General features: G+C 38.0%; 1 protein-coding gene across 26 annotated transcripts in view; it reads left to right on the top strand.

The window, feature by feature from the left end:
* MAP2 (microtubule associated protein 2) overlaps nucleotides 1-24,422 on the top strand; it is a 255,452-nt gene that overhangs the window by 196,914 nt on the left and 34,116 nt on the right. For 20 of the 26 annotated variants that reach the window (XM_037165985.2, XM_037166002.2, XM_037165998.2 and 17 more), the window contains 2 exons: nucleotides 15,085-15,198; nucleotides 17,791-17,868. In XM_037165985.2, the coding sequence (XP_037021880.2) occupies nucleotides 15,085-15,198; nucleotides 17,791-17,868 (192 nt within the window). The remainder of the gene's footprint in view (nucleotides 1-15,084; nucleotides 15,199-17,790; nucleotides 17,869-24,422) is intronic. The other 6 variants (XM_037166004.2, XM_037166003.2, XM_037165996.2 and 3 more) reach the window with 1 other exon arrangement.

The raw sequence follows: 24,422 nt of genomic DNA, 5'->3' as shown, positions 1-24,422 counted from the left end.
TCTGGCGTATTTTTAACTGTAAATGTAATGTAACTATCATTGTCTTATTTTGTACTTGATCCTTCCTCCTGATCTTGAGTTTTCTAAGGCCGTATCACATCTTCTCCTCTCTAATTTGTTATTGTGTTTTGTCATCATAATATTATTTTAATATCTTCCAATTTTGAGGTTTTTAAAATCTCCATTTAGAGAATAATTCTGAACATTATATAAAATCTTGATTTGCAGTGAGCAGGTAAAAGTAGTCATGGAAACAAGTCTTTTGGGGTTTATTTTTGGACTGTCTAAACCTTTGTTTTGGTTAGAATTATGTACAGTCTTTATCTGTCTCTTGTTCCATTTCTACGAATTCTCTTCCCACAAAAGAAAAAGGGAAAAAAAGGAGAGAAACTTCAATAGTGATTTAGAACATATAAATTGCTCTAATATATTGAGACTATATTATCATCAATCAAAAATGTATTTTTTGAAGTATGAGAGGTAGATCCATAGATAGACAGATTATATTGCTTGTACAGACTCAGGAAAAATAGTGGACCAAATACCACCTTGCAGGGTGGCCGTGGGTTTGGCTTTACTGCTGCTGAGTCGTTAGTAGACTGGGGAGCACCTGGCAATTGTCACTCCCTCTTTCCTCCCCAAGCCTCTGAGATGAATCGACTCTTTCTGCTTCGTTATATCAAGCCTTTCTCTCTCATTCCTCACACTTCACTGCTCCTCAGCACGTTACATAAAGCATGTGCTTTGACTGTCAGGGGAGTCTGCAGACTCATGTCAGGGTAGATGAACAGAAAGCTGGTGCTGCATTGCAGATGTGGTGGTTCCAGCCTGACCTGACTTGGAAAAGTGGTTCTGAGGGGAAAAGGACACTGAGCCAAGCGCTTGCCGCCCAGTCCCTCTGTGGCTCGTTTCACACAGCACTTGGACAATGCAGTTCCAACCCAGCCCAGCTAAAGGGCAAAGAACAAGGAACACCTGTCTCCTAGGCTCTTCCTGTAACTTTTAACGAACAGGCAAAAGCTAGGTGGCTATCAGGACATGTAAGTGAGAGTGAAGTGTAGCTTTCACAGCTGATTTCAGCTTTATGCAAAACTTAGGAAGACATTAGGCAAAATGGGTAATAGGGGAGGAATCCAGATTCAGACACAAATCATCTTTAATAGACATGATTCAGCTTCAGCAGCCTGAAAATTAGACTCAGTATTTTCACCTCAAATTATCTATTTGGAAACACAGGGTGAAGACATTCTGGGATGGGAAAACCTTTGATTCCTGCATAAGAGATTCTAGCATGGTCAGTTCTCTGACTGAACTAACAGTCTTCTCTTTTGCAAAGCAAGATACATTTGCCCAGTCAGTCCCTGTGGTTTCATTCATCTGTAGCATTGTGACACATTTGAAAGGCTGTGTACTACAGGAGAGATTCTCAGGAGTCCATAACCAGAGGTTCAGAGCTGATGTTGGTTTTATCCTCTCAGATGGACCTCTTCCTTTTTCCAGCATCCCCAGATACCGTGTTTACATCTTGTTAATGACATTGATCACATTGAGCATTTTCCTGAGGTTACTTGGTACTTGTTTTAATCCCCATCCCTCCGCTGTGTTTTGAGGTAGTAGCTTTGCTTTCTTCATCTCCAAGTTCCTTTTGGTGTATAAGATAGTGCTTGTTTTCTATAGTAGGTGCCAATAAATAGTTTTGAACTGATGTAAAGAAGAGAGGATTAGTATCCATGTTCTATTTTGAGAATGGAAATTACATAAACAAAATGGGGCTACAAAAATTATATCACAGTGTGAGCAGTACACTTGTGGGGGAAGTTGTTGGAAGGGAATACTGGAAATAAAAAGGCACATTGAGAAACTATAAGAGGAGGCTAGATTCAAAGTGAAGACTGTAGAACTGAGGACTCGACCAGAAAGGAATTAAGTACAGGAACTCTGAAATATCATCGTGTTAAGAATGTCATGAAAGCTTATAGTAGAAGACTTGATGTGGTCTGAAAATGGAATTGAAGGTTTGGAGTAATGAAAATATATCTTTATCTTAAGGTAGAAGTGAGGCATCCAATCAGAAATAAGTTCTAGATAATAAAAACTACCGAATTGGGAAGAATATGAAAAGTCAGGATAAACAACCTAAGAGACACCTATAACCTGACAGCTAAGAAACGCATGAAAATGGAACAGTTTTTCATGCTGATTCCTGCAAAATTGAGCCCAATGTAACAGTGGGCCTCAGTAGAAAATCCCACTAAAATATCCTGTGACCAGCACCCTAAAATGCTTGTTCTTGTTGCCCCTTTGGCTGCAAGGTAAGGAATACCTTACTGCTGTAGGTCAGGAGCTCAGAAATTTTATTTCTGACAAGTGGGCAACTTAAATTTTAAAGTAAATAGATGTTCTAAGTCATAGACTTAATTATTCTTCTTTAAAGGAATGTGCATGTATTGTCTTGGGGAGATTGTAAATATCCTGTTTTTGAAGTTCAACTTGAATGTAATATCACCAATGTCCTTTTTTCTCCACTTTTTCTTTAAATCCATAAAATATTTGAAATAATAAGTTCTTAGATAGTAAACAGTATTTTTCTTTTTAAATCGTATCCCGTATCTTCGTAGAACTTGGGCTAGTTTTCAATATTTTATTTATTTATTTTTAGAGAGAGAGGAAGGGAAGGAGAAAGAGAGGAAGAGAAGCAGCAATGTGCGGTTGCCTCTTGCATATGCTCTACTGGGCACCTGGTCCACAATCCAGGCATATGCACTGACTGGGAATCAAACCAGTGATACTTTGGAGCACAGCCCATTGAGCTACATCAGCCAGGGCTCAGTATTTTTTCTTTTTTTTAAGTATATTTTATTGATTATGTTATTACAGTTGTCCTAATTTTTCCCCTTTGCCCCGCTCTGCCTGGTACCCCACTTCCCTCTAGCAATACCCACCTTAGTTCATGTCCATGGGTCATGCATGTAACTTCCTTGGCTTCTCCATTTCCTACACTATTCTTAACATCCCCCTGTTTATTTTGTTCCTATCAATTATGCTTCTTAATCTCTGTACCATGTCTTCCATTCTCCCTCTTCCCTCTTCCCTCTTCCAACTGATAACACTCCAAATTATTTCCATATCTATGATTCTATTCCTGTTCTGGTTGTTTGCTTTGTTTGTATGTTTGCTTTTTAGACTCAGTTGATAGTGGCCTTCTTATTATTCATGGTTTTGATCTTCCTTTTCTTAGATAATTCCTTATAACATTTCATATAATAATGATGTGGTGATGATGAACTCCTTTAACTTGATCTTATCTGGGAAATACTTGTCTGCCTTTCCATTCTAAATGATAGCTTTGCTGGATAGAGTAATCTTGGATATAGGTCCTTGCTTTTCATCACTTTGAATACTCCTTGTCAGTCCCTTCTTTCCTGCAAAGTTTCTTTTGAGAAATCATCTGACAGTCCTATGGAAACTCTTTTGTAGATCACTGTCTCCTTTTCTCTCGCTGCTTTTAAGATTCTGTCCTTATCTTTAATCTTGGGTAATTTAAGTATGATGTGTCCCGGTGTGTTCCTCCTTGGGTCCAACTTCTTTGAGACTCTCTGGGCTTCCTGGACTTGTATGTCTATTTCCTTTAACAAATTAAGGAAGTTTTCTGTCATTTTTTAAATAAATTTTTGATTTCTTGCTCTTCCTCTTCTCCTTCTGGCACTTCTATGATTCACATGTTGGTACCTTTTAAAGTTATCCCAGAGGTTCCTAAAGCTATCCTCATTAAAAAATTTTTTTTTCTTCCCGCTGTTCTGATTGAATGCTTTTTCCCTTCTTGTGTTCCAAATTGTTGATTTGATTCTCGGCTTCATTCTATCCTACCCTGTTGGTTTTCTCTAGATTTTTATCTCACTTAGTGTAACCTTCATTTCTTCCCTTATTTTTCTGCTGTATCTAATGAATTCTTTGAGCAATCTGATCACCATTGTTTTAACTCTGCATCTGATTGGTTGGCTATCTCCATTTTATTTAGTTTTTTTTTTCTGGGGTTTTGTTCTGTTCTTTCATTTGGGCTATATTTCTTTGTCTTCTCAATTTAGCAGCCACCTTGTGTTTGTTTCTGTGTGTTAGGTAGAGCTGCTTTTACTCCCTGTCTTAGTAGTGTGGCCTATGTAGAAAAGGCAGCTGTAAATTGCGTGGGGTGGAGCCTTAGGTAATTGCCAGGGCTGGGCAACCCACATCACATCCCTGTGGCTCTGTCTGTGGGGAGGGCTTAGAGAGGGGACAGTGCTGCTGCCTGGCTTCTGGAGGTGTGCCCAGCACTTGCCCCATTTCCAGTCATTTCACCCACTTCCCATATGTGACTGGTGCCCTTCCAGCTGCTGCCCTAGTGGTGAATCCCAGAGTGGGCGGGTTTGCATATGTTCTGAGTTTGTGCAGGCCCTTTAAGTGGGGAAAATCCTGCAGCTTCTTCCACTGCCCCAACCCCCTCTGGTTTATAGCCAGAAGTAATGGGGATTTATCTTTCCAGCACTGGAACCCTGGGCTGTGGAGTCTGGCCTAAGGCTGGGATCGATTGCTCCCAAGGAATCCCTCCCAATTTTTATCTACCACATGTGAATGTGGAACCATCCATTCCACTGCGCCTCTCCACACCACACCGCTTCTCCACCCATCTCCACGGCTCCACCCCTCCTACCCCTCTGGATGAATGTGGCTTCTTTATCCTTGGTTGTCAGACTTCTGTACAACTTAGTTTTCTGACCGTTCTAGGTGGTTTTTTTGTTTTGAGATCTGGTTGTAATTTTTTCTGTAGTTGTGCGAGGAGGCAAAGCATATCTGTCTATGCCTCCATCTTGACCCATAAACAGCATTTGTCTATTGAGTAACAGGACTATTTATTAATTAACTTTAGGAAAAAGAGTTTGATTTCTATTAAATATACTTCTCTAGTTTGATTATTTCAAAAATGACAAAAGCTTCTTGTAATCTGTAATTTAGGTGCTCCTGTTTAAATTTTCTAATTCTAATCATTAAGTATATTTTTTTTGGGGGGGGGAAGAACTTTCTTATTTTCCAAGGAGGAAAATAATAATAATAGCAATAAAAATAACTACTATTACTTCTACAAGCAATTTAAAAAATGAACCAATTTACTGGATAATTTTTCTACCTGCTGCATTTTATATATTACTGTCTTGATCTTAAAGCCTAAAAACATTTTTCTTTCTTTAAAAATTAGCTGCTTTTTTTTCTCATCAGTTTGACAAATAGAGATTTGTGACCAAGCCTTGGAAAGATTGGACTAAGCCTGCTCTCCTCAGAGCTATCACAGAACATAGTGCTGACATAGGGAAAACTGCCTTTTCTCAAAAAAAAAAATTTTTTTTTTCCACTAACTTGGCCTGCCTCACAAAACACGTGAGATATTTACTCACGGCCAGTCCTCACCCAGTTCAGATGTCTGGATTGCCTTAAGAAAGGAAGCAGAGTTGAGTTTGAAGCAAGTACAGATGCCACTTTCAAAAGTCACATTGTATTTATTTTTTTTGAGATTTTATTTCTTTATTTTTAGGGAGGGGAAGGGAGAGAGAGGGGGGAGAAAAACATCAATGTGTTTGCCTCTTGCACACCCTCGGTGAGGGACCTGGCCTACAACCCAGGCATATGCCCTGATTGGGAATTGTACAGGCAACCCTTTGATTCTCAGGCTGGCACTCAATCCACTGAGCAGCACAGCCAGGGCAAAAGTCACATTGTAGAAGAGGAAGTTCATTCAGTCAGGATAACAATGACCCCTGTCCTCACACAAATATCTGCCGTCTGGCCTAAGAGAAATACAGTGCTGGAAGTGCTTTGTGGGTCACGCTGCACTTTCACGTATTCTCTGGACGTGACATTGAAAACATCGCTTACGAACTTGGCTGTTTGAGTGACACAGGCTTCCTTTCTGGGGGGATTTCATCATTAAAGGGTGAATTGAAGCTACTTTAGCTGATAATTTAGCATCTTAGGACTAAAATCACCAGATAAAGTTAAACTTAATTTTCTTAATGTGAAGGACTAAAATCCTCCCAAATTATGTTTAGGTTATTTTTTTAAGTAAACTTTACAAACATTGAGCATTTCTTCAATTCTGACTAGGAATGCTCAAGTCTCCCATGCCCTGAATAATGGTAAGTTTCAACTTCCATTATGTTGTCTGATGCAACTGGATATGAAAAAAGACTATAAAAATTCAAAGTGCTTTTCTTTACCGGATCTGTAGAAAAATGGAAACTAACAAATATGCTTTTTAGAAAGTATTTTGGAAAACCTATATGATGAAAATGTTGAGGTGTTTCTTTTATTCTGTTCTTTGAGATTTTAAGCAAGACATTTCAACCAATATAATGACTGCGTGAAACCATACCTCACATCCTACAGCTCTTGATCACCTTCTTGTTAACTGTCAGACCACATCATTTCTGCCCCTGTGTTTTATGTTGCATCTCAGAATTATCCAAGAAAAAGTGAACAGAAACCATAACGTTTCCTGGTTTCATGAGAGTTCTGACACAGCAAACTTCTCTTTTGGGAAACAGACCCAAAGTACAAGTTCAAATAAACATCTTTGAGGTAAAGCATGTCCATGAAAGCTGGGAAGGTATGATCGACAAACTGGTAAAGGGAATGAAAATGAGTCAGAAAAACCAAGCTATTTTATATTTTTAGTCCCAGGAATTGATCAACCTCTACATGATCAAGGCTACCATATACGAAATATCAAAATGATAATTTTGTTTAAAAAAGGTATAAGTCCTGATTTAGAGACTTTTTTCTTTTCATGTATTGTATAGTAAATTAGATTTTCATAGCCATAATTTACTAAGAAAATGAAACAAAAATTTTTGGAATCTGATTTACTGTATTGTGAAGTTCCATATATCTCTTTCGTAGGGTTGTGTTTTTCATGCCAAATGATGCTCTGTGTTTGTAGATACACCATAGCTTATGGTTATAATAACATTTGCCTATCCAAGAACTTCCCTAAGCAAAATCCATGAAGTAAATAGAACTGGCCTCGGGCAGCTTTCCATTTGCTTCTAGAAACTCATTTCTTCATTTTCTTCAGGTTGTCAGCAGTTGTCTCAAGCTACCTCATATGCCTAGGATCTCACTCACTGTCCCATTGCCAAGTCCAGTTGCCTCGTTCATTGTCATCCTGCCCACCTGTTAGATAGCACTCTGCTGTTACATTTTTCTCTGCTCTGCAGCTCCATCAAAGAGAAAGGTTTCACCTTTCTCTTTTTGTTTTGGGCTCTTGCAAAAGCACAAGCAGATCCATTGCAAAATGAATTACAGTTATATGCTTTCTGGATATTATTTGCATTCTGATCTAGTGTTGATGTCTTCAAGTAAAAGTGAATTCTCTGATGGCTTTAAGTATGATGTAAATGGCACCCACAGTCTGTAAGTATTTCTAAAGGCAGGCTTGGTAGCCATAAGGGCCAGCACACAGGGAAGACATATAAATTGAAAGGTACATGTGCCATTGAGTCAGTTCTGTCGTCAGCAGCCCTGTGACCATGTGATGTGTTCAGACTTGATACAGAAGACAAGCCAATTTCTCCCAAGTTTACAAGGAGTAGTACAATGGTAATGGTTTTGATAAGATGCAAAAACGAGCATTTCAGAGCTCTAAAACCACTATCAATTCCCTCTGCGCCTTAATGATTGTATTCAATTTATTGATATTAAAGCACTTTGAAAATTTCAGGCAGCAAATTCCCTAAGAAATTCCTCTTTATCAAATTAAGATCAATAAAGTATTACAATGTGACTTAATTAATAAATGTTTAATATATGGGCTACAAACAATAATATATGCACATAATACTACATTAGGGAAAAACCACAATCAGCAAAACCTTAAACTAGAATATGAAAATATAAAGCTCAACTATATTCATTTACTATATTTCTTCAGCTTAAATGTGTTTTTTTCCTTTTTTCCCAGCTGGCCCCTTAAAATTAGAAGCAAATTTTTCTAGTAGGTCCTCTTTCTGATTTTCACTTTGCTTTTCTAATTGCTTTTGATTCCGTTATATTGCATCCTTAACTTGTGGTGCCCTTGCACTCATATCCACCTTCATTTTTTACACCTCTCCCCTTGACTAAATTTAAATGCTGGGCAGATTTTGTTCAGGCGCTAAAATTTTCATTTGAGTAAGTTGAGTTGTCAGTCTTAACAAATCGTGCCTTTGAGCACACAGATTGAGGTGGGGAGAGAAAGAGTGAGGGAGGATTCTCCTGAAATCATACTCTTGTACTGCCTGCCAGTCTCAGCTCAACCAGGTTGCAGTGGTATTTCAGAAGACCCCGTGAGTGACTGTGGGTGGTTCAGCTGAAATCTGCAGCCATTAATAGAAAAGTCCTAAAAACCAAAAATAAAACACGTCCTTCAAACAGACTGCCCCATTTAAAGGTAGGATCAGCATGTCTTACCCAGCTTTGAATCCCCTGTAAGGACTAGGCATATAGTTCCACTAGTCTATAGTGGGTGCAATACCACATCGGCTAAATTTAAGTGCCCGCCAGAACTGAACTTTGTGAAGTTGTGATTCTTTCCTCTAAAATGCATTGATCCCTAACTTTCCTCAACTGTATTTTACCCCATAAACTAGAATTTTCCTTGTTTTAATCAGAAACTCTTGAGAAAAACAACCTTTGGAAGAAAAAACTGGTCGGCAAAGATCGACAGCTGCAGTGTCGGCCTGGGCGACCCTTTGAGATCAACTGGAGTAGAACAGGGCGGGGTTTGCCAACTCTGGCCTCTTGTAATTCATGCAAAAGTGCCAGGGAAACAGATACGCACAAAAATAAAAAAACCCAACAATCTGCTCTTTGAAATTCCTTCAGCACCAGTTGATTGCAGGAAATACTTTCAGAGAAACCATTTACCCTCCAAATTAGGCAAGGAGCTTTTTCTTTTTTTCCCTGTTTTTATGAATTTATCCAGGGTTGTGTAGCAGACTGCTTCGAGCTGCACAGTGCTTTCCTTGTTGACGCGTTTCCATCAGCGGTAGCAATTAACATCAGTTTCCTAGGCAACCATCCTGAACCCTACTGAGAAAAACGTTTTTGTGACAGGAGCATTCTGTCTAAAATTGTTTTGTTTTCCTTTATTCCTCACTGTAAGGTAGGCCTGTCATTTCTTTTAACACAGTACTGTTATGCCTGTTATTCTTAAAAGCAGAAACATTTACTGGCTTTTATATTCTGCATGGTTGAATTTATTGTCAGCGTTGCTTACTTCTCTCTTAACAACCTGAACAAAATCAACAAAAATATGTTCTCAGGCTCATGCCAGCTTGCGTGGGTTTCTTTGTTCAGTGTGAGTAGTGAGTCTTTGCGTGTTGATTGTAATCACAGCTGGTCCTCATGAAGCCCCCAAGGGCACACTGCAAAATCGACCCTCTGTACACCAGCAATGTCACATAGGGCTCAGAAGCAAGCTGATGTTTTGGGGGCCACTGAGAAAGTTTCAACTCCATTGCTTTTGTTATGACTCAACCAAGCAATGTTGATAGATTAATAGAACCAAATAACTAAACTAAAAGCATGTGCCGAAAACCAGGCCTGAGACTGTCTTAAACTTTTCGATGGTACTGTGACCAGAAGAACATAGGGCTGGTGTAGCCTGAATCAGCATTGTAGAGAAACAAGAGCGCTGGGACAGGTACAAGTGCTGACAAGTATGGTATCGCAGGACAGTAAAATCCACGATGTCATCCTTGCCTAAATAATAAGTGGCTCATGCCTGATGTTCTGCCCATTGGGCAATGACCCAGCATTCGGGCAAGGAAGTGATCAGTGGGGAAAAATGACGGAATCATCTCAGTGTATGACAAAGACTTTATTGATATGTTGTATCAATCAGTGATCGTAGACTTAGATGTTAACAAGGCAGCAAGAGTGATTAAAACAATGTCATGTAATTTAAATACTCATTCGATTGTATTATTTGACTGGTCACAACACATTAAAATATGAATGCCACTTTTATTCTCCTTAACAGATGGAATATGAAGGTTAGAGAGATTGTCACTTACGTGTGGCTAGGAGGAGATAGAGGCAGAATTTGATTCCAGGTTTTCTGACTCTAGAACCTACTATGGTATAAACTATTGGTGCTACACTGATGTAAATCAAAGTGACACCCAAATGGGACAGTAAGTTGCCTTTATTATCTTGTCAGTTTACTCCTCTCAAAAATGTGTTATGGTACAGATTAAATAATATTGACAGGAAATTAAAGTACCTAATGTAACAAGTTATTTAATAATCTGATATCACTGTATGATGTTTATTCATTACTCAGGTGAAATGTAAGTAGATTAGCATATTTTTTTGTTTATTATCAAGTAGGTTTCTGTGGATGAGAGGTGTTTCAATGTGTTTCTTACACCTATTCACCTCCCGTTCATGTTTCCACCAATATATTTCCCCAATACAAAGAAAAATTATTATTTCTTACCTGAATTTAATGTATCTGCTGAGGACTGCTTTCATGCTGTTTTTAAATACTGTTCCTATCTCTGTTGCCCAGAATAAGTTTCTAAGGCAGACTCTACTTTTTACCTTCAGGAGTGTATTTTACTTATCCTATTTTCTAGAGTGATGATCTGTTATCATCTATTCCCTGGATTGTATCTTTAAATCCTTTGTTTTCTGATGTTATAAGATGAATTGTTTTAAAGAAATTGCTTTTATTGTTTTCCTTTCAGTCAATTTCTAGACAGATCGCTTACCAGATTATTGCCAAGTTACCATTCATTTCACTGGGCACTGTGATTTAACAGCTATATCCTGAGACGTTTTTGTATTGCTGTCTGGTAACCATAATGACACTGCTGATAAGTTAATATTCAAATAGTGGTTATAAGGTTCTCACCGAAATGTGAAAACTGTTAGTTAATTACATTGAAATACTGGCATTAACAAAACAGAGAATAAAGTATATATCACACACACTCCTTAAGACAATTTGAAACATACACTAAAAATGCCCACTTCCAGAAAACATTAGATGTCCTAAAGAAAAAAGACTGAGCCTTTCAGATTTTCAGTTTACAGTGAGAAGTGTCATGTTTTTGACTGTGGAGATCAGTGTTACCTTTCAATCGCAGATAACCCAGCTTCCCAATTTATGTGTAATCTATATCCATCTTTGCTCTTCTGAACAACTAGGTCCTGTTCGTAATTCTACACATACAGTGATTGGAAGAAAAAAATAGAGTATGAAATAGGAAAGGGAAAAATAAGGCAGAAATAGTAAGCAATGAAAAATTAAAAAAGAAGTTTTCATGTTGCTATTTGTCCCCACGAGTAGAGAGGGGTTGTCGTGCCTTGTGAAGTTCTGGTGAGAAGACACCTGAATTGGGACTTGCTAGCAGAAAGCTAGAGCAGACCGTAGCCCAGAAAACAAATAACAAAGACAGTACTTGCTTATCTCTAGCTTTGTCTAGGGAAAAAAGGCACTGTCCCTGGCATCAACATAGATAATGGTTCTGGATTAACTGTGTCATCTTATGTTCATGATAGCAACAGCCTAGCTGGGCTGAACCCCTTAGTGTTTATCACAGTTACTCTTTCTTTGAAGTACAAACATTAAGGTAGAAGAGCCAGAAAAATGTATGACTGGGGAAGTAAAGACACCTCAGGAAGGACTTATCTAGAGGTCTTCTTTTTATTTGAGTTCCTTGGTATGCCCCACCTGTTATATAATCATGTAGTTGAGTTCCCCCCCCCCCCAACAACCTATGGGACAGGTATCATTATTTCCACCTTATGGGTGAGGGATTGAAATTCCATGGGCTCGAGTACATTTCTTAGGATGAAATACCTAGAAAGTAGCAATGCTGGAGTTTGTACCCACATTTCTCTAAAATTGAAGTTCATTTGTCTTCACCTAATGTACATCGTAAAAGACAGTACTCCTAGGTAGCTAGAAAGATTTGACCGTTAGATGGATAGTTGGATAGATGGAGGAATTCACAGATAGTTGTACAATTAATGAAGAAATTATGTATATAATTGCACACACTATAACTTAGATTTTCATTGTGATACATCTGATTTTGTTAGTCTTTCTTTGTATTCTGTTTGGCACATTTACTATTAATTATCCCTGAACTTGACCCCAAACCCAAAGTGAATTTGCTACCATCCCAGGAGCGACCTGCTGATCAGGGCTCCTTGGGAAAAGCCCATCTCGCTTTTGGGAAGCTGCCATCTCTGTGCTGATGATAGCGCTTGCTCAGAAGACAGTTTTAAATTGACTGGACTAGTTGAACCCCCGGAATAAATACATACTCATGTTTTTCTAGATTCTCTGTAAAATTAATCTAAGACAATGTGGTATTTCCTATTCAAAAAGTCTTAACAACATTATTCTTCCCCCCCAAACTGAAAATAATGCCATTAATGTGGCTCCCACACAGTGTGTTGGACTATGCTACAATAGCTTTCTTAAAAATCTATTAAATTCTTTTAAAGAAAAACATGATTAATTCTCCCAAAATTGGGCTAAATTATTTTCTTACCACTTTTGTTGAAATATATACAGATACAAAATTAGCTTATTCATAAACTGTAATTCAACTATGAAACCCAAACACAGGAATTCATTTTCTCTGAAACAACAAAACTAATAAAATTCAAATGTTCTACTGCTTCCCATCTACAATAAATGATATTATTTTGCTGAAAATCAATTTAAGCTCTCAGAAAAAAAAGAAATGTGATGGTCGACATTGCATTTTATTTAGGCTGGACATGTCCATACTGACGAGAGATGTTTTGCAAGTTTGTTTGCACAGCACAGCACAGCACACCAAAGGTCGTTTGGTGAACACCCTGTGTGAAGGCATTTTTATTGTATTAATCTCACCTCTGTTGTCTTCTAATTAGTTCTCCAAGGTGTTAGAATTATTTTAAATATAGCCCCAAACAAAACGCCTGCAATAATGCAGCATTGCTCAGTTATGATTTGTTCACATAAGTCAATAGATGCTTTTATTATTTTTGTTGGATTGTGTTCCCTGTTTAAAATATGTAATTCATGTTAAGAACTCTGAGATCCTGGAAAATTCATCATAGATACACAAAAACCTGAAACCTCCGTTTAAGAAATATATTTCTAAAATGTATCAAAAACTTAAAATAAGAATAGATTAAATGCTCATTTTGGGAGGATTTGAGTTAACAAATATAGTAACAAATGGCAGTTATTTTCAAATTTGTATAAAGATCATGAACAAAGCCTTTCGTGTTAAATTTTTTTCTCTCAAAAAAAAAATGTGTTAAGCATCCAATCAGGGTGAAGGTCAATGAGAGGATCTTCGAGAATTGCAGCAAGGACAAGGACAAGGAGACCCTCCTTAGCTGGGGAAGCTTTACATAGGAGGGCTCCTGAGGCATGAACACCAGCGCAATTCCGTGCAAGATGTGCTGAGTGTCCAGAGGGAAAGCAGGACTGATGCAAAAGACATGGGTTCTGTACGGGTCCCAGTTTCTCTATGCTTTCCCTGCCTCTTCATTACATAGTTTCCCATAAAACACTGAGGTGCTACAAGTCGTAAAAATCACTGTATTGATTTCTGAATATCTGAATTTCACTGAAAATTATGCAAGTGAGGTCAATTACCTATTTCAGTGTTTAACATGACCCATAGGAGATATAGGTAGATAGGTAGGTTGGAAGGTAAGGGGGAGAGAGAAAGTGATTCCAAATGTAATCAGGGATAGCAGTTGTATATTTTAGGTAGATGAACAGGTATTTTCCTTGATTCATGCTTTTAAATGTAGATAGATTCTAAGTGACTGTTCACCCAAAAAGCCTAGTTTTCAAGCACTATGCTTTTCCGGTGGGCTTAAGACGACATTGCAGAGAACGCTAAATCTTAATGAACCAGGGGAAATAGGCAGATCCCCCCCAATCTGCCTGTGAGTGGGCAGAGTCCCATCATGAGCCAAGTAAAATTTCAATGAAATACTTATTCTAAAATTTTGACTAAAATTATGAGAACAAACCTCACCCCGTCCTCCGCCCCCACCCCCTTGTCAAATTCAACTTGTTTCTATTCAGGGTGTAAGTGGGCTTATTTCCCAGCATGTTAGACATTTTTATATGAAAATAATGGAAAGTTAAATTCTGTGGAATTTATGTCTAACCTAGAATATATTCTTAATCTGAAAATGCGTATTTCATCTTTAGTTGATACATGGAACATCAGATCTTGAGTATTTTTCTGAGTAGGTTATATAAAACTAGCATCAGTATGCTCCAGGAGGTGCCACTTTAGTCCAAAAACTAGTCATCTGGCGTCTCACAGACTGACTGCTCTAAGGACAAAGCTCCCCCCTTCCTTAATGGAATTGTTGTGCTCACTAGGTGAGTGCGTATCACAGGACCTCGAAAACCTTTAAAACATCTACTCTCTAGACAAGGAGTAGCTCTAAAGAAAGTGACCGTCCGATCTGTCATCTTCATGCATTTCATTCAAACTCTATCTTCTCAGTTTTTTCTGAATTGCTTTTTACACTGATCCTGAACAATACTGTTTAATCACAATTTCATATTTTGAGGCATCTTTTTTAGCTTTCAAATCATGGTATTTCTGCCGATCAGCAGAGAAACTTATTTTAATGACACTTTCCTGGAGTACTATAATAAAACTACAAAAGATATTTGAACTTCAATCCAAAATGAATCCTCTCTTGTCTTTGAATTTATTTTACTAAGTACAAAAAAAATTAAAATTTTTCTGTTTCTATAAACAGCTTTTTAAAAATAAACTGCCATGCCTGTTACTTATTGTCCTTTCATTCTGTGTTTGTTTGGCTTAGAATGCCACTTCCTTTTATTTTCTCTTTTTTTCTTTTTTCTCTTTATAGTTACAATATATATATTTGTGTTTGATCTGCAATTCAGTACTGTTTTGGGGAGAACACAGAGGAAATGAAATTCCGATTGGCTGTATCATTTATTTTTCCTCTTTGCCACCTGTTCTGCATTCTCATCATTTTCTTTTCTTTTGTTGCTGTTTGTTACAGAGGAGGTGTCTGCCAGGATAGTTCAAGTAGTCACGGCTGAGGCGGTAGCGGTCCTGAAAGGTGAACAGGAGAAAGAAGCTCAGCGTAAAGACCAGCCTGCAGCTCTGCCTTTAGGTAAATGAGCAACCACCTCAGACCAGCGGCTGTGTCTGCTGTACCCTGACCACAGGATCAAGTCCTCTGTTCAGAGATCTGGGCGTTTCCCATACTCCATCCTTACGTGTAACATTCACCAGAAACCCCTGTTGGGATGCACCAGGATGGTTTTCACCTCTCTCAACAGGGTCATTGTGGTCTTTGGGTAGTCTTTAGGGCGATAAGCTTATAGTTAGACTTTGCCCCTAAACTACCCTTAATTTTCCTTTTCCAAACCAGACATTTTTATTGTAAAAATAAAGCCAATGCATTTTGACGCCATGGCCCCCTACTTATAAGGAAAATGCACTGATAGTTTAATCAGAGATCATTATTCCCCTTTGTGGGTTGTGGCTAATGATTGTTGTTACTACAGTCTTGTTGGGTCTCCTAGAACCAGCTACATAAAACCTGCAGCCAGAGATCTGTTAGAATCATCAGTGACTCTGTATTCCATGTAAGGTACTGGTCTTCACTTGGTTCATTTATGGACACTGAGATGACATTTCTCTCCCTTGGTCACAAGTCAAATGCCTTCCAGGGCCAAACAGGTAATGTAATGGTGCTTACCAAGGAAAACACTCTCAGCCCAGGGCCTGCTGCCCCCACTGTCCATTGACAGATAGGTAGGTAGGTAGGTAGGTAGATAGATAATATATATACATGCCGAGACACAGGAAAAGAAACTCTTAGGTTCAACACACAGGTTTATTTCATAAGTATTTTTTAAAGCCTAAAAATAGAACATACCTTATTTTCTCTTACAGTCTAATGAATCCTTAATATTTGGTTTTCCAATCAGTAAGCCTTCAATTGTATATTAAAAATTAAGCAATAAAAAATTCTCCTTTCCCAGAATAATCATTTTAATACTCTCAATATTTTAAATAAAGTGTTCTTGATTCTCAGTTATACCTCTCTCAAAGCAGAGAGGAAAAAAATATCTAAAACATTGGCCTTTTGTCTGTGGTTCATGTCTATTGTTTGAGTAAAAGGAATGCCCACCTCTTCCTTTTTCATTGGAAACCTTGAAGTATCCTACATAAAAGTCAAGGAACTAAAGAGTCACCTGTCATCCTGCAGCTGCCTCTATGAACTGCTTTTTGAAATAAAAATTTTCATAAATTTTAAAGTTTTAGCACTGGCCTTGACTGATAAATAATTCCTTTTGAAATCCTTACCTTCATATGAGTGGTCATGAAGTATCTTGAATAGGAAACTGAGAGTTAACTGGGAATGAATTACATCTTTTAGAACCTGTCTCTTTGGTCCTTCTTCATGTGTAATGGCAAGGTCCGCAAAACTTTCATTTAGAATGGAAGGACAGATAAAGTGCTTCTCAGATAAGATCAAAGTCAAGGAGTTCATCATCACCAAGCCCTTATTATATGAAATGTTAAAGGGACTTATCTAAGAAAAAGAAGTTAAAAAAACATGAACAGTGAAAGGACAGCAAACTCACAGTTATTAACAACCACACCTAAAACGAAAGCAAACTAAAAGGACAGCTAGATCAGGAGTGGAAACATAGAAATGAAGATCTCAAGGAGGGTTAGCAACAGGGGAGTGGGAGGAGGAGAAGGGGGGAGAAGGTACAGAAAATAAGTAGTATAGACAGTAGATAGAAAATAGATGAGGGGGCAAAAATAGTATGGGAAATATAGAATCTAAAGAACTTGAGACACATGGTCATAAACTAAAGAGGGGGTAATGGTGGGGACAGGGGTAGGGTGGAGGGGAATGAAGGGGGGGAATAGAGCAACTGTAATGGCATAATCAATAAAAAATAATTAAAAAAAGAACTTGTGACACATGGACATGAACTAAAGGGGGGAATGTGAGTGGGAGAGTGTGTGCAGGGTGGAGGGTAATGAAGTGAGGGAAATGAAACAACTGTAATAGCATAAGCAATAAAATATATTTTAAAAATTAAAAAAAAAGAAAACTACTCAGCTCCCACAGGTCCTTGGTTTCTGTCTGGAGGTTGCCTCTGGCGATGAAGCTTCCTTTTTCTTTTCTGAGAGTACGTACAGGTGGTGGGTTTCAATATTAGACTCAGTGGACAGAATGTTATTTTAAAAATGTGTTACCTAAAATAACTGTTGAATGATCAAGGTAACATTTGTTTCCAGATCAAGAAATTTAATAATAAAGAATTCTAATATTTTTCCAGTCCATCTAGCAAAATCTAAACCAAAATGCCTGCCTGTGTGTTTCAGCATAGTAGATTAGGGCCAGCATGAAATATTTTATTAATTGAACAAGAAGACACAAATTAATGGGATTAATGATAGAATTTTATCAGGCGTCTCTAATTTATTTTTATGGAGAAGACAAAATGATTATTTTTAAATATTAAATGCTCTTCTTTCTTTTTAGGTTTTCAAAAATATATGAATCAGGTAATGGAGTTAAAAATAAGTCAAGTGCAGCTTACTATTTAACCTTCTCCTGAATTTCATAGAAATTTCCTGAATTTCTGCCTTTTTACAGTTGGCAGAACTGCCTACATATCTTTTGGCCTACTAGGATTCATTATCATATCTCATTTTTTCATTGTTTGATCTTTAGCAGCTGAAGAGACAGCTAATCTGCCTCCTTCTCCACCCCCATCACCAGCCTCAGAAAAGACCGTTGCTGGGGAGGAAGGTAAGGCCTATTGGACCGTTTCAGGTTTGTCTTCGTTGTCTTGATAAATATCATTCCCTCAGTCCATAAACACTGGACTTCAGTATGAGTTCATAAGCCACCCAGTTTAGGAGCTGTCTGTTTCAGATAGTCAAAAAGAAAACAAAACTTTATAATCAATTATCTATATAAATCAGAAGTAGAGGAATATGATAGAGGAATATGTTTCTGAAACATATTCTTGAAACATATGCTTGATAAAGGATAACTTTGTGTTTAGATTGCTAGAATAACTACATGCAACCAGTCTACTTAATGTAGAATATTTTGACAAAGAAGGCATAATTTTTATCTTATAAGGGACTAAACAAAAGTAAATTGATGAAATCAACACTTATCAACGTGTTGTCAAGAATTGTTTCTTTTGTTGAGTATTGCATTGCTAAGGACTTCCCTAAGACCTGGGCTGCTGCAGACTCTAAATACATATTAATGAGTGAATGCAGAAGTTAATGAATGAATCTGATATAGAGACCATTGAGCTGGAAGCCGAGATCATGGCGCCTTTCCTGCTGAGACCTGTTATTGTCCATGAATCTATTTATGCAGTTACTCCACATGAAAAGCCATGTCAGCTTTTGAATGCTTCTTGATGCAAACAGAGGGGTGTCTTTGAAGAATATTCATTCAGAATCAGAGATGAATGGAACTATGTAAAAGCAAACTGTTATTGGTTCTTAGATCAGTGAACGTTTGTGTATTGTTTGACTTACTGGAGAAGGTGAAGGAGAGCTGCCGCTCACTTGTTTTAATATAGTTTTCATGTAAATCAGTAAATCAGAATTTTAACAATATTCAATTTTATTTATTTTTCATTTATTTTTGTCTCTTCTAGAGATCTTTTTATGGTGTTAAAAACCGAAATATCACAAAAGACTCACCGTCTTTGTATAATTTGTAATTAGGTTTATTTAAAATATTCTTTGATTTCCTAAATACAGATTTTCCTAAATTTTATAATTTGTAATTAAATCCATTTAAATTATTCTTTAATATCCTAAATATGAATTTTCCTTAATTACTATAAATGATTAATAAACATAATTTACTTTTGTCACAGATTAATAATCCAAAAGTATTTTAGCAAGGTTTTTCTTTTTTAAACAGAAGTCTTTTTTCAGATTTACTGCCTGAGGTAATGTTAAACAAACCAAGTTACTTTGGTCAATACAAGAAAATTTGGGGACTATGATCAATACATTTAATTAATGTCATAAAAGCCACTGATCATTAGTTAATTCCCTGAAAATGTCATTTGATCTTTTAATTCATAGATGCAAATGATTCTTTTTGCCTTATGTCCATCCATTCACTCCTCACCGTTAATGAAGAACTTATAAGCATCCAGTCCTCTCCCCTTTTTGGGTATTCATTAGTGAACAAGAGAGACATGATCCTTGTTTGTAAGGAGCACACAGTCCAGTGGAGAAGAGAAATCCAATAAATAAGCTTACATATAATTTTGAATTGGATTAGCACTAGGAGGGAAAAGAACAAGATAAATCTTTTTTTTTTATTGGATGGTAAGGGGCAGTTAAGAAGCTGAGCCTAGAAGCTTGAGGAAGCATTGGTCAAGCAAAGGTGGAAGAAAGGGGCATTTGGGGCAGAGAGACCAGGATATGCATAGACACTCAGGTGGGCAAGCGCATGAAGTGCTCTAGGAACTGAGGGAGTCACAAGGCTAATGGTGAGTGGGAAATGGGCGGAGTAGTGAAGAATCTGAGAGTAAGCAGCAGCCGCCTGGGCTCAGGGGCCTGGATTTCACTCCAAAGACACTTCAAGGACTTCCATGTCAGCTGTACTTCCCTTGAGTAATGTTTCTGAGCCCCTACTCACAGCCTTTCCAGCATCAGAGAATCCTCTTAACCAAGAGAGGGGTATGATGTTGACTCCAAAGTCAGCCAGATATCAAGTAAAATACTTTTCTTATTCTTACATGGGGTTGAAACAGAAAGGGCATGAGGGTCCTCTGTCCATCTGGGAATTCATCTAGTCTGCCTTTTATTTGGGGGGGGGGTGTTGTAGTAAAATAGAGAAATATAATGAAAATATAAATAAAATATAGAATAACATTTATATTTGGGTGACTTAGGTGTCCCTTTCCAGAGTATAACCATCCCTTATATTTCAGGATTGCTTTCTCCAGGCCGTTTCAGTATTTTCCAAGAAAATGTCAGTTTACCACTTCCTCTCGAAAAATTTTCAAACATATTTTTTCTTAACATTTTTCAAACTTATATTCTTAACTGAAATTTTTTCAAAAACAAGTATTAAGCTCTATGATGTCCTAACTATGTGTTTTAAGGGGGTAACCATTTTTTTTGTGATACTGAAAAAGTATGCATTTTATAAACTCTACCTCATTAATTTAAAAGACTAAGTAATATTCTCACCTTAAATATGTGAAAGACGTGTGGTCTAGACACTCACACCATCCCTTCTATTTTTAGCCACTTGTAAAGTACATGTAAACATCTTTTTAAGTTCATTTTATTAGAAAATAGTGACAAGTCACAAGACAGGATTCAGCTCCTGGATGTATCGAACCACGTGGTTTGCAAAGGCCCAGCTGAAATCCAGTTAATGGGTTGTGCACGGCAGACTCGGTGGAAAAGGGACAGGTGGAGTGTTTTCCTCTGGAGACTTGCACCCTCCCGGACACACCCTCAGAGCACCTGTAGTCTAACAGGTGGCGCCCGCCCCAACCCAACCCTCTTCTTACAAATGTAAGACCTCTTGGGTTAAATTGAGTTCAGTGATTTTCAGGATATGCTTACTTTTTAAAATTCATTATCAAACATTTTAAATGTGTTCTTTTCCGAAGAGAAAGCAGGAAAGTGTCCATTAAAAATAACAATTTAATAGCTTAATTATTGTCAGCTGTGAATATTTGTATATGATAATAAATGTAGTATTAATAGTTCCCCAGGTAGTGCTTATTCTGGGAAATAGTTAAAGGGATTTTGATGAAAAAAATTAAACAAGTAGCACACTTAGGGAGGAAACCCAGGTACAGTAAACTGTACTAGTTAGGATGTTTTCAAAATAATCTCCTTTTTCTTGTGGGCCTAAGCATAAGAACTGTCATCTGGACTGGACTGACAGAATTTGGAAGCTCATGAGAGAACAATGGACTCATCAGGAAATAGAATCAGGACTCTTTCTGCCTTCTTAGGTTTGCTCCAGAATTTTAGAGTGGTTTTCTCCTGTGTCAATGATGTGGCAACATTATAATTTGTTAATCTGAAGGCAGTTTGCCCTCCATATCATCCTGGGGCAGCAAACCCAGCTGGCAAACTGAGGACTCCTCAGTCAAAAGCTTGTAGAATGGGCAGGACTTGGAGATGGCAGAGAATGGTACAGTGCGCGTGGAGCCAGCTGCCATCAGCCATGGGCTGTGGGCCAGAAGTTGTGATGCCAAGACAAAAACCACCGAGTCGCAGATACCCCGTGAGACTCAGTCTCTCATAAAAGGGGCTACTCATTTGTTCCAAAAAGGGCTGGCATACTGAGCTTGGGTTGTACATGGCCAACCTTACTTTAACCCAACAAAAATTTTCAAATACTTTGAAAAAAGTTTGTATGAAAGCAAATCAGGGAAAATATATTCATCTACCAAAACTGTTTTTGAAGTTTAGCACTATGAAAAAGGGCTATGTAAAACTCCACGCTTCCTAAGGCTACCCTGTTCTTTTAAGCAGCACATTATTAAAATGAGATGGACTATTTTGCGGCAAGTGTCCTCAAAAGCATGTGTCCTTATAATAAAAGGAGGCATTCAATTCTGACCTTAAACAACAAAATGAACTGTCATGCAGTGAGGATACTTTCTCATAAATCTCTCCAGGCTAGCTCTGATGTGTCAAATGACAGCGAAGAGCTGAGGTACACGATAATTCGCCTGACTGCACTGAAGGATGCTAACGTATATGGAGTCCAGCATTGTGCTTGCTGCCTTCTCAGATAGCTTCTCATTTAATCCTCCCAGCAACCCATAGGAAGAGATACTACTCACTTCTGCCCCTTGCCCAGGATATCACGGCTATTATATGCTCGTCCAGAATTCAAAGCCAGACCTAAGCCCCTGCAACCACAGCCCCAACGCATCTCTAACGCTGTTGCTTATCTAGGTTCTTAGGGAGCAACTACAAAAACAAAGTGATCTTCCAATGAGAGAATATTACAGGTATTCCAAATCTGTAACAAGCTACTGGACTAATTTCCATTTTTAATTACTTCCAAATACATAATTCATTTATTTAGAATTATTATTATATATCCCACCTCTATCACATATGAACCAAGAGCACCTGCCCTACACAATGTTACAGCAAATGAGGCTCTGTTGTCTTCTATCACTTCCGTTGGAACCAAGTGCACTGTTTGGACTGAGCTAATCGTGGTCCTCTACGTATCACATCCCCAGCACCTCTCTAGGACTTGTAAAGTGGATGGACTTCAGGTTCGTGGGTCCTGAACAGAGACTTGGAGTGTGTAAAGCTCATAGTACCAGCAGAAGGCTGGACTTTGCCAGGCACTCCTTTTGGAATTGCCTGGCTTGGTTCTAGACCAATACTACAGGGAAGCTACTTTTTCCACTGCAGGCCTTAAAGTTGTTGTTGCTTTTGTCGTTCTCTGACTACAGTCAAAATTTTCAGAACGAAAATGCTGTTTTTTTAAAATGTTAGAGAGCTAGAGCAAGACTGGGTCATTCTCACATTTTGGCACTTTCAAAAAGAGCAACAGCAACAAGAAAGAGGGGGTCAGCAACTTCAAAAGGGTTAAACCAACCCAAGGAGTAGTGTGTTTAAACTACCAGGCTCATCTTTAAATGCTTCAGTTTTATTCTGCAGTGTACTCTACTCCCTAGAAAACAAACGCTGCCAAGCAGACAGGTGACCATACCATTTCTATTTGTTTGTTGTCCTGACAATCTGTTGAAACTTTTGGAAGTTTCAGAGGTAACTTGCATTCACGGTGAGTGATAGCCTCAGAGAGTCCCTGGAGGAATGTGAATGGCTGGGACACATGACAAGCCCAGGCCTTATGATTCAGCCAGGGTGGTAGGCCAGATGAGAGCCAATTATCTGTTCAGCTGAAAAATCGTGCCGCCTTAAACTAAGACTATCAGACACAGTTTTAGGCTTCTGCTCTCCCATGATATAATAAGCATCATGGATGAGAAAGTTCTGAGCACCCATCCAGAAACAACTTCCACGGAACCATCAGTAAATAGGGTGCTCAGAAAATTAAAAGTATTCTCTCTCTACCAAATGTTATTTTGGTATCCTTATGATTTCAGACTTAGTTCTAGTTGTCAGCACTTGGTTGCTGAAAAAGAGTTACTGCCTTAAAAATGAAGTGCATTTTCAAATTAATGCTATAATCCTGTCTGCTCAAATTTAGGAATAAAAAGTATTCAGAGTCTGTTGTTGTTACTGAGAATTATGAAATTTTTAATTTACCCTCTAGGTCGGTAAATACATAGTCACTGGCAAATTTGGTCACCTGCCACCTGGGTCTGAGATGTAGTTTCTCTTCCACGTTAGAGCCACCCAGCGTTCAGTGTCATCATCCTTGATGCTCATTCACATATACAGGAACCCGAATGTGAAACAGGCTAACTAATCTACACTTGTGTGTCTAAGGAAATCTGTTTAACTAATGCATGTTTCTAAACCAAGACACAGGAGAGGACAGGAATGGGAGCAGTTCCTTTAGCTTTTCAGTGAGAAATATGCAATGAGGGTGTTGACATGTAAGAACAGACAAGAGCCAGTAGTACAACCAAAAACTGTGCAGAATAAAGTCTTCAGGAATCGGAAGTCAACTCTGTAGAAATCCTCAGCTAATGGTGTATCTGTTGAGATTTCAGAAGAGAAGCGAAACACACGAAAACCCGTTTATAATATGAGGGACTTTCTAAAAACTATATACTTTCACAGACATGCAAATGAGAACCCATGTTGCAAAGGATGCCCCTGGGACTTAGCAATCAGAGAGGAAGCTTTGCCTACTGCACATCTCTTAGCAAATCAGGCAAGAAAAGTAGTACTTTTTAAAAAACAATTACTTTTCCATTAAAATCATTAACTAAAAATTAAATTAACCAAAATGCTAATAACTCTGTGAGTATCCTAGATATTTGAGGTTGTGCTTCAAACAGAATATTCACCCCTAATCATACAGGTATCAGATCTTAACAACCTCTGTTTTTTTTTTTAACTTACAAGTATATTGATGTAAGCACAAGAGGAGTCAATCCACTTAAAAGAATTTCTTCCAGAGGATGCATCTGTTTTGTAATGCTTCATTTCCATGCCAGCATTTCCGTGGTTATTCTGACTCGTGTGAGGGAAATGTGTAGATAACACCTCTTATACAGTAGGAGTGTCAGTGCATTTGATTCATTAGATCAATGACAAAATTACTTAAGGGATAGTTTAAATTCAGTGGCTACCAAGGCATGAAACATTCAGTGTCTCCCATCCTCCATCAGCTTGGTCTTGCTAATT

The sequence above is a fragment of the Artibeus jamaicensis genome, unplaced genomic scaffold, assembly GCF_021234435.1.
Source record: "Artibeus jamaicensis isolate MK-2021 breed Jamaican fruit bat unplaced genomic scaffold, CSHL_Jam_final contig_1015, whole genome shotgun sequence".
NCBI lineage: Eukaryota > Metazoa > Chordata > Mammalia > Chiroptera > Phyllostomidae > Artibeus > Artibeus jamaicensis.
The sequence above is the reverse complement of the archived record's forward strand: the minus strand, read 5'-3'. Positions and strand labels throughout refer to the sequence as shown.